Source organism: Balaenoptera acutorostrata, chromosome 14 (assembly GCF_949987535.1).
Source record: "Balaenoptera acutorostrata chromosome 14, mBalAcu1.1, whole genome shotgun sequence".
NCBI lineage: Eukaryota > Metazoa > Chordata > Mammalia > Artiodactyla > Balaenopteridae > Balaenoptera > Balaenoptera acutorostrata.
The window spans coordinates 19,323,400-19,333,582 of NC_080077.1; the positions used below are offsets into that span (position 1 = coordinate 19,323,400).

Sequence of the window (10,183 nt, forward strand, 5' to 3'; positions counted from 1 at the left end):
TTTAAAAGTTCAACATTTATCTATTTTTTTTAATATACTGTGCTTGTGTGAATATGAAAATAAATAGGTGAGGGAGATTAAGAGGTACAAACTTTCAATTACAAAATAAACGAGTCACAGGTATGAAATGTACAGTGTGGGGAGTATAGTCAATAATTATGTAACATCTTCATCATGGTGATCATTTTGAAGTGTATAGAAATATCGAATCACTACTCTGTGTACCAGCAACTAACAGCATGTTGCAGGTTAATTACACTTCAAAATCAAACAAACCAAACCCATAGAAAAAGAGATCAGATTTGTTATTACGATAGGTGGGGGTGGAGAGGTGGAACTGGATGAAGGTAGCCAAAAGGTACAAACTTCCAGTTATAAGATAAATAAGTACTAGATATGTAAAGTACAGCATGATAAATATGATTAACGCTGCTGTACATTGTATTGGGTTGACCAGAAAGTTCATTCAGGTTTTTCTATAAGATGTTATGGAAAAACCCAAACAAACTTTTTGGTCAACTCAGTATATGAAAGTTGCTAAAAGATTAAATCCTAAGAGTTCTTATCACAAGGAAGAAATTTTTTTTTCTAATTCTTTAATGTCTTATCTACATGAGATGACAGATGTTCACTAAACTTATTGTGGTAATCACTTCACGACGTATGTAAGTCAAATCATTATGAAATGAACACTGAGCCAGGGTAGAGAAGCAATTTGAAGGGAAAATCAAAAGAACGTGGAAACCAACTGGACATAACAGACAAAGGAGGGCGAAGGTCAAAGATAACTGCTTGAAACTCAAGGTGGCAGGGAAGATGGTAGTAAGATTCTCTAAAATAAACATGGGAAATCTACACATTTGGAAGAGAAAATGATGACCTCCATTTTGGACATATTTAACTTGGAGTAGGAGAGTACATCCAAGTGGATTTGTCCCCTTGAACTTGAGCTCAGTTACATGGTAAGGACCACGGGTGCTAATTCAGTCATCTTTAATCATCATTGTTTTAGATAATCAAAAGGGATAAAGGAGAGAGGAGTGAAGCAAGACCATCAGAGAATGGCTTAATTTGGGGGGTAGAAGAAAGAAAACAAAGCAGGGGCAGGTCAGAAGGAAAGGAAAACTCCAGGAAAGGATAAGAGAGGATAGATTTAGCTGGAGTGACACATGTTCCCCTGAGCCCTCTTGAGAGATGGAGGAACAAAGGGAGAGAGCAGAATAGGAGGGGGCTTCTTCTGCTGTTCTGATCCCGATGAACACAGGCCCCTAGTATCTGAAGCTTCTGCCTTTTACTGGAATCTAACACTGTCCAGCAGCAAAGCTGATATTTTAAAGAGCAAGGACAAAACATGATATGCAAATACATGACATAATGTCCTTAATGACTTTAACCAAAATCCATGAAAGAAACAACAGGTCCTCAGCACCCTGGGTGAGTACATGCACAAGCTCCTATTAAACTTTTTTTTTTTCTCCTTTTTACACAACTCCAACTATTTTCTTCCTAACTTTATTCTTTGTTTATGGAGCAAACTGATCACAGATCCCTCCTAGACTTTGATCCAAGGTAGAGCTTTGTCTCTAATTTCTAATTAATTCATTACAATAGTATGTGGAAAGAGCTCTGTTAGCAGATTGTACAGCACAGGCTTCACCTTTGACCATGACCTCACCTGGTTAAACTCTCACGGTGTTTCTGGCTCATACCTGGGATGAAAGCAGGCAAAACAGGCCACAGTTCTTCCTGCTTCCTCTCCTTTTGCCTGTGTATCCACAAGGTTTGATGACCTGTAATAGCCTTTTTTATTAATTTATAACTAAACTAGACATATTTCTTCCCTGAATGAAGATTGAGAGGTGAAGAAATGGGAGCAGAAAGGGCACATTGACCTTTTGAGGATTTCAACTGAAGTAATATATGTAATTCTGATACCCATCACGTCAGAGGATGGAATAAAAATAATCACAAAATCTTTAGACTATGTTATTCATTTGGCACCAGCAAAAATATAAATATATATATATTTTATATATATATACTTTATATATATATTTATATATTTTATATATATATACTTTATATATATATTTATATATATATTTTATATATATGTATGTGTATATATATATACTTTATATATATATTTATATATATACTTTATACATATGTGTGTGTGTGTGTGTGTATATATATAGATATATATACTTTATATATAAAGTTTACTTTTAAAATGTACCATATGTTAATTCAGCCATACAGATCAGCATGCCTATAGCCCTAGACCCTGGAATTAATTAGCCTGAACCTACCCTAGGAAAGAATGTAATAAAATTTCAAAGCACCTAGTTGAATACTTCTTCTGACAATGTATGCATGTCTTCTTTGTCAAGGGTCAAAGTGAGAAAGATTAGTAATATTTCTATCCAATGCTTCATATTATACAAATTATATCAAATTATACAAATCATATCAAAGGTATATTTTTAACATCTTGGATACAGATTTTAGTCTTTTTTTTTTTTTTTTTTTTTAATTTTATAGCTACTTTATTTATTTATTTATTTATTTTTGGCTGTGTTGGGTCTTCGGTTCGTGCGAGGGCTTTCTCTAGTTGCGGCAAGTGGGGGCCACTCTTCATCGCGGTGCGGGGACCGCTCTTCATCGCAGTGCGCGGGCCTTTCACTATCGCGGCCCCTCCCGTTGCGGGGCACAGGCTCCAGACGCGCAGGCTCAGTAGTTGTGGCTCACGGGCCCAGCTGCTCCGTGGCATGTGGGATCTTCCCAGACCAGGGCTCGAACCCGTGTCCCCTGCATTAGCAGGCAGATTCTCAACCACTGCGCCACCAGGGAAGCCCGATTTTAGTCATTTTTATCTCACATTAAGTAGCCTAATAAGCTTATAGATTATTTAATCCCTTAATTTCAATAATCTGTGACCTAGAAATGTCAAAATAATAGTAAAGCCAACTAAAATATTTTTAAATAACCACTTTTGATTGAGGCAATATGACTTTGCTCATTTGAAGCACTACCAACAGTGTTGTGAGTTTCAAAGTATAAATTTGATTTTGTTTTTAGGTAACGCTGAAGTACGAATTCCATGAGTTTGTAAATTTAAATCTTTTTAATCTAACATCTTCTACTCCTCTAATAATGCTACAGAGTAAACTGAGGAGGAACCATTTCTCCTCCAAAAGGAAACAAAATAAAAATTGGTTGATTAAAAAAATTTTTTTCATTGCCAGAAATAATTGTTAACCCATGTCAAGTTTTAACAAATTATTAAACAAATGTTCAGATTAAGATTATTTCAGGGCTTCCCTGGTGGCGCAGTGGTTGAGAATCTGCCTGCCAATGCACGGTACACGGGTTCGAGCCCTGGTCTGGGAAGATCCCACATGCCGCGGAGCAACTAGGCCCGTGAGCCACAACTACTGAGCCTGCGTGTCTGGAGCTTGTGCTCCGCAACAAGAGAGGCCGCGATAGTGAGAGGCCCGCGCAGCACGATGAAGAGTGGTCCCCACTTGCCGCAACTAGAGAAAGCCCTCGCACAGAAACGAAGACCCAACACAGCCAAAAATAAATTAAATAAATTAATTAATTAAAAAAAAAAAGATTATTTCAAAGGAAGAACTAGTGGCAGACCCCACTAAGACTAACAGGTTATTCCTAGCCTCATTAAGCAGGGCTTTTTGGCTGAGATTTTTATATTTAAGAAATATGCAACAGACATTTATATGATGCCCTAATCTGTGCTGAGTGTTGCCTGGTGTCCTGGGGATGACTGACAGGGCCTCTTCCCTCTGGGTCTCATAGTCTCTCTCTGGTTCTGAGACAGAGGGTTTTATGGCCAAGCTGCCACACCAGGTTTCTATTTTAACTCAAAGTACACACACACTTATTAAACACACATCGTGCCAGGTCCTGAAGAAAATGCAAAAATAAGCAAGGAAAGGCCCTCAGAAATTTGTCATTGAATTTCATTTACACTTTTTTTCCTTCTCTTTTCAGACATGGTGGCATCATCACCTGGACATCATCACCGCTGCCACTGAGGGTCAGTAACTTGGCTTTGTGGTCTTTGACACAATCATCTTACAGGTCTGCTCTGCACCCACTCACCCTTCTTTAAAAAAGTTCCTCACTCTCATGGAGAGTTCCCAGAAGCAAGCATTCCCCCATTATCTCCCATTATCATCACCCGTTTCTTGCTACCCTGATTCTTAATTCAGCATGAATTCCATTCAGACAACTGTTAAATTGTACCTCATAAATCATCATTTTGACATTTAAAACAGTCTATGTTTGCCCATCACATAGAGTTCAAATTCCTTAATCTCTCCTTCTCACGTGCTGCATACTCGCCTCTGATGCTTTATGTGCCGGAACGTTCATATGAAATTCCTCTGCTCCAGCCAACCTGGATGACTTTCTGTGCCTCAGACATCTCCATCACCTGCCCTAGCCATCTCACTAGCCTGTGCCTTTCAAAGTTGGAGAGTGGCTGTTAGAGGGAGATGATGAAAGACCAGCTCCAGTTGGAAGTGACCCTCTTCTCCTCTAACTCACATAACCATCATTTTAGAAATGTCATGATTTCTCTAATCTAACCCTATGCCAATACGTGGTTCTTTCCATTATTTCCAACAAGTTCTCCCTGACAAATTCGACATTACTGTGTATTTCCTAGTTATTTCTATTTGAATCTTAGTTTTTCTCCCCTAGATTACAAATCCCTGGACTTGTACCCTGTTTTGCAATTCGTTATTCTCCCAAGCCAACCAATGACTTGGGCATGAGAAGCGCTCAATTAATCATTGGGAAATGAACATAAAGAATTGGCTTTCCTCTAGGGAAGTTTTGGTCACCAGAGATCACCTTTTAAATTGTGAGTAGTTACGACCTTAGTTGTTGAGGTTCTCAGAGGTGACCTAGGTAAATCACAAAACTCAGTGTGAACCCTGGGTTGTTTCCTGCCCTGCTTCTCCTCTTCCCTCTCTGCCTTTTTCTGTGGAGCTATAAGGACTATACCTAGAGCTACAAAAGGCATCTCCCTTCTCTCTCTCTCTCTCTCTCTCTCTCTTTCTTCCTCTCTCTCTCTCTCTCGTGTACACACACATTTTTTTCCTTTTTGATTTCTGGTGGTAGAGGAATAGATTATCTATAATCTATCAACCACTGTTGCATGGTTTCATTGAAGCAGCTCTCTCTTTGACTTAGTATAACCAAGAATTCACTTAATTTAATCCTCAGTAAGATATGTATTCTTCTATTTTATGTTGCTTTCATAGTATTAATCATAATTCCACTCTTGTAATAGTCTCGTTTTCAAAGTTTTGTATAGACAAATATGTTGATCTTTTTTGAGAATTCTATGAAATTTAAATGCACACTTCAGTAAGTATAGATTAACTTGAGCTTTATGAAATATATTTCATTCTGTTTTGAAAAGAGGTCTAACTATATTCAATATCCTGTGATAAATCATAATGAAAAAGAATATGAAATAGAATGTGTATATATATATATATGTATAACTGAATCACTATGCTGTACAGCAGAAAGTAACACAACATCGTAAATCAACTATACTTCAATAAAATACTTTTTTAAAAAAGAGGTCTAATGATGTTTCATCATCTATAAGAATCTAGAAGGTTGCGTAATTCTTGTTAGTTCAACAAATTATCTGTTTGATCTTGATTTTAATGTGCTATTGGAAGTGGAACAAAACTTTGTGACTATAAACACCAAATTGTATTCCTATCTCAAACTTCCCATTCAAGTTTCAAATATTTTAGCATTTGAAGTGTAAGCATTAACACTTCTAATAACCCTTAAGAGTTAAATTGCATGCCTTCTCTTCCCTCTTTTAAGTTGTCTATCATCTACACCAAAACTTATATTCAGTACTTCTAAGAAGATCAAATTTTTGTCTTGCGTCACTACAAATCCTTCCATGGTATCTTTGAAGTACACACTAGTTTTCAAATTGATTAATTTAAATTGGTTTGTAATTTCCAATTATCATTAGGTACTAATAATGAAAGACATAATTTGTGACAGTTGTTATGACAATAAAAAATATTGTTCTCAAAGATGAAATTTTAAAAAGATGACACCCCCAATTAGAACAATAAGTTAAATCAAAGTTTTGAACACTTTACTGTAACAAAATTCTCTCACTTATGGATTCAGTAGAGTTAAAAAGCATCTGAAAGAATCATGATAGTTTGGAGCTGGAGGAAAAAATAAAGTAGAGAAGGGAGGACAGGGAATGCTGGAATGGGAACAATTTTAAGTAGATGGTCCTTCATTTAAAGAAGAAAAAATTGAATGTCAAAATAAAAAAATGACATATCTAATGTCACAAAAAATGGTGCAAGGGTGAACCCTATATCAGAGATTTCATTCTTGCTGATACAGAGAAATACAGAATACATAAAATAGAAATACCTTAATCTAATGTAAAAACTGTCAGCTCAGTTACCTGGCATACTTATTCTTGGTGATTCAAAGTCATATTTACTTATGAATTTGGTCACAGCTGGACGTAGATGGTTCTGCTTTCTCAGTTGAAACATCTCAGTTTTTGAATTTTGCCAACAGTGGATCAGACCAGAAAAGGAGGGAGAACCAGTCTCCAATCAAATTTAGAAGGAATGAAAACCAAGCTAGGTAACTAAACTATGAACTCATTTAATAAACAAATGGTGAGTGGCTATTATGTGCCAGCCACCAGACTAGGCAAAAGCCAGACCTGGTCCTGTCCCCAGTTTGACACATAAGTTTAGGGAATACAAGAGATATGCTACAGATGGCAGCTGTAGGACAATAAGGTTTTATGGGACAGCCATTTTCAAGGCTCTGAATACTTTTTCTCTCATTTCCGTACTCAGGACCATGTAGAGTTAGTTGCATTTATTGGATGTATAACCACAAGGTGTGGTAAAATAATGACATATAAAAACTTACTCTAAATGTCCCCAGTATATGTCAAATGACAATTACACTGGAGCCTTGCTAGACTTTGATCCCTGGGCCCCATGCTAGGTGACACCTATATCTATGACTTAGCCTGATATCTATAATTAGTTCTTCAGTAAAACTTAGAGGATAAACATGATTTACAGTGGACTTCACATTCTGTCATATAATGCTACAGCAGAACCTAATGATTTGATGTTTAATACTCAATAGCTAGTTTCTAGCAAAGCCTAGATATTGTATAACTATTTGCCCTTACACTTTTATTTTCATAAACATATACATGTACTTTTATTGATTTAATTCAATTCAGACATTTTCTGGGAAAAAAAACCTGTTAGAAATAACATCATCTCAAAAAGAAATGGGACATCCCAGTACGGAAAGAGTTAACATCTTATCAGCAGGGATCTTATCTCTATCATGTGATAAAATCACCACAAAACCAGGCCAGGTACTGTGTTTTATGGTATCTGGTTTGATCAGTTTGTTTTTGTTTTTTTTAAAATGGGCGTTAACAATCTCATCTCTTTCAGGATATAAACTCTTTAAAATCAAAGCTCCTTAAGAGTTGTGAGCCTTTGATGTACATTAATTATAACCATTACTAAGTTTGCTTTTCTTTTTTTGGTGTATTGCAACCCTGTTATAGTCTTTTATTTAATCACTGTCATTCACTTATTCATTAAATAAACATTTTTGAGTGCCTGCTACATATGACCCAAATATGACTAAGGACCCAATAGTGTATAAAATAGAAGAGGAAAAATCCTTGCCTTCATGGAACTTACATTTTATTAAGATGACATATGCATAAACATAATTTTTAAAGCAAAATATATAGTATGTTAATGAGCAAAGCAATTAATGACAAAAAATAAAGCAGCAAAAGAAAAACGGGGAGTTTTTGGTTTTGGCAGGAAAGTGGGGATAGCAATTTTAAACGAGTTGGCCAAAGAAGCTGACATGAGAAAATGGCATTGAGCTAAATACCTAAAGGAGGTGAGGGAGAAAACCATATGGAAATGACTTTCTAGCAGAGGAAATAGCAAAGCAAAGGCCCTGAGATAGGAACAAGCCTGGGGTGCTCCAGGATGTGAAAAGGAGGACAGTACGTGAACAACGGGGAGGTAAATTCAGAAAAGGAATAGGGGAAAAGGGGAAAGACCTTGATCCTGTAGGGTCTTGTAGAACTTGGACCTTTAAGAATGGAAGCAACTAGAAAATATTGAAATGACCTGCCCTACACTGGCATGTAGCAGGAGAGCAATTCTGTTAAAAATCACTTATGTATGTAATATAGTATCTGAAATTTAAGTTACTAATAAAAATGAATGGATTATCTGCCAGGAAGCTGGAAGCTTGCTTAGGAGAGAAAACAGAACTAGGAATAGAGAATCACAGACATGGGAATAAGTGCGGGAGAGGAGTTCAGGGAGGGAAAGAGTTTAAGTACTAGGCATCAGTGAACAGAAGTTCAGTGTGGGATTCTTTAGGTAAAGAAGGAGATGAAGAATTAGGCGACCGAAATCGAAGAACCCAACTAAAAAGAATTTACTGTCCACCCCTCACAGGCATAGTGGGAAAACATGAATGACCCCACTGAGTTAGGTTTAGCAGTTGGCACTCTCTTATAGCTGGAATACAGTTTAGAAATTTGTAAGTTCAAATAATAGCCCCAAATCTGTGTTATTAATAACTAGGTATTTTTAGAGGGGGAAAAAAAAAACACCAGAGGACAAAAAGTAATAAGGAGGTACATACACAGACACGACAAACACCACCCCAAGTCAGAGAGGCATCATGTAGATTCCATGAGCTAAAGCCTGTACACTTTCTTGGAGTAAACATTAGTAATGTGAATTACATATTTATATAGTTTTACCTTTTAAAAACCATTTTATGTCTGATATAATCTGACTAAAAGTCTTTAGTTGTTGGACTGGGGCAGATACAAACTAGAGAATCATCACTGAGGTGAAAGCTCTCTCTGTCTCTGTCTCTTTCTGCTAATACTGGGGCCATGCAGACGTGGCCCTAACTTTGAGCCTCGCCTCTTTGGCAAGGAAGCAGCAGCCTTTCTAAGTGCCTGGGTGGACTCTGAAGGAGAGGAGGGGCAGGAAGGGGCGGGAGGTTCATGGACGGGAGCCAGAGTGCAGCCGCCGAGCAGCTGAAATAGGGAAACCTGGGAGGAGGTGGATCGAGGCAGGCATGGAGGAAGAATGAGGGCAAGAATCTCCCGAGTCTGGGTTCCCACAGAAGGGAAAGAAGCTGCCAAGAGGCCATCTAAACTCGTGCCCTGGCATAGTTTGCTACAGTGAAGCAGCGCCAGGACGAGTGGAAAGGCCAAGGGGTCAGGCCAGGGGTGGGATGGGCAGGCAGAGGTCCCTTACTCTTTAGATTTATCCGATCCGTGCGCCGAGTTGATACGATGCACCTCTTTCTTTCTGGTTTGTTTGGTGGTCATGGCAGAGGCGGACCCAGGCAGCGACTGAGCTCTGAGCTAGGAGCCGGCTCTGCGACCCTGGCTCCGCGTCTGCCGTTGCCAGGAGACGACCCGTGTGCTTCCTGCAGCGGCGGGTCAGATGCTGGCAGGGCTTTAGCAGGGGCGGCTCTAGCGGAGGCGGCTTTAGGTCGCAGTGGGGATGCGAGCTCGAGCGCTCCACAGGCGGGTGGTAACCTACGGGTTGAGTGTCTGGGGAGGAAGGCTCCCCGGGCATGGATTCATCCGTAGGATTTATGGGCAGCTCTGATAAACCGGAGTTTTTCTATCAGGTTGACTCTGCCAGGCTTTGCCCTTCGGAACCATAGACATATATCGACTCTCTTTTGGATTTGAAGACGTGTACTATGCAAGTCCCCTTTTCCCAAGTCTTCTCTCCGCTGAACAAGTTCCTTTAGCAATAATTTAAGAGACATTACAGACACAGTAATTTGCCAATGGCTTGAAAATCGTGGGTTCAGTAGTGAATACGGTGGGTGCAGGGGGATCCCTGTACCGAAGGCAAGATCATGACACCCTCAGTCGCTTAAGTTTCGCTAATGATGATGTCTGTATTTAAATAAGTTTGGGTTGTTCACACGAAAGGATAAATCCAGGTCACGGAATGGAGCGGCCCTTGATAAGCTCACTTGAGAAGGCACTGGAGCCAGATGACACGAATCCAAGCAAACCAAGACCCATTAAGCCTCT

General features: G+C 38.7%; 1 protein-coding gene across 1 annotated transcript in view; it reads right to left on the minus strand.

The window, feature by feature from the left end:
• Window positions 1-9,458, minus strand: part of ADGB (androglobin) — a 155,540-nt gene extending 146,082 nt beyond the window's left edge. The window contains exon 1 of the mRNA XM_007171346.2: window positions 9,384-9,458. Within this exon, the coding sequence (XP_007171408.2) occupies window positions 9,384-9,457 (74 nt within the window). The 5' untranslated portion in view covers window position 9,458. The remainder of the gene's footprint in view (window positions 1-9,383) is intronic.
• Window positions 9,459-10,183: the final 725 nt, after the last annotated feature.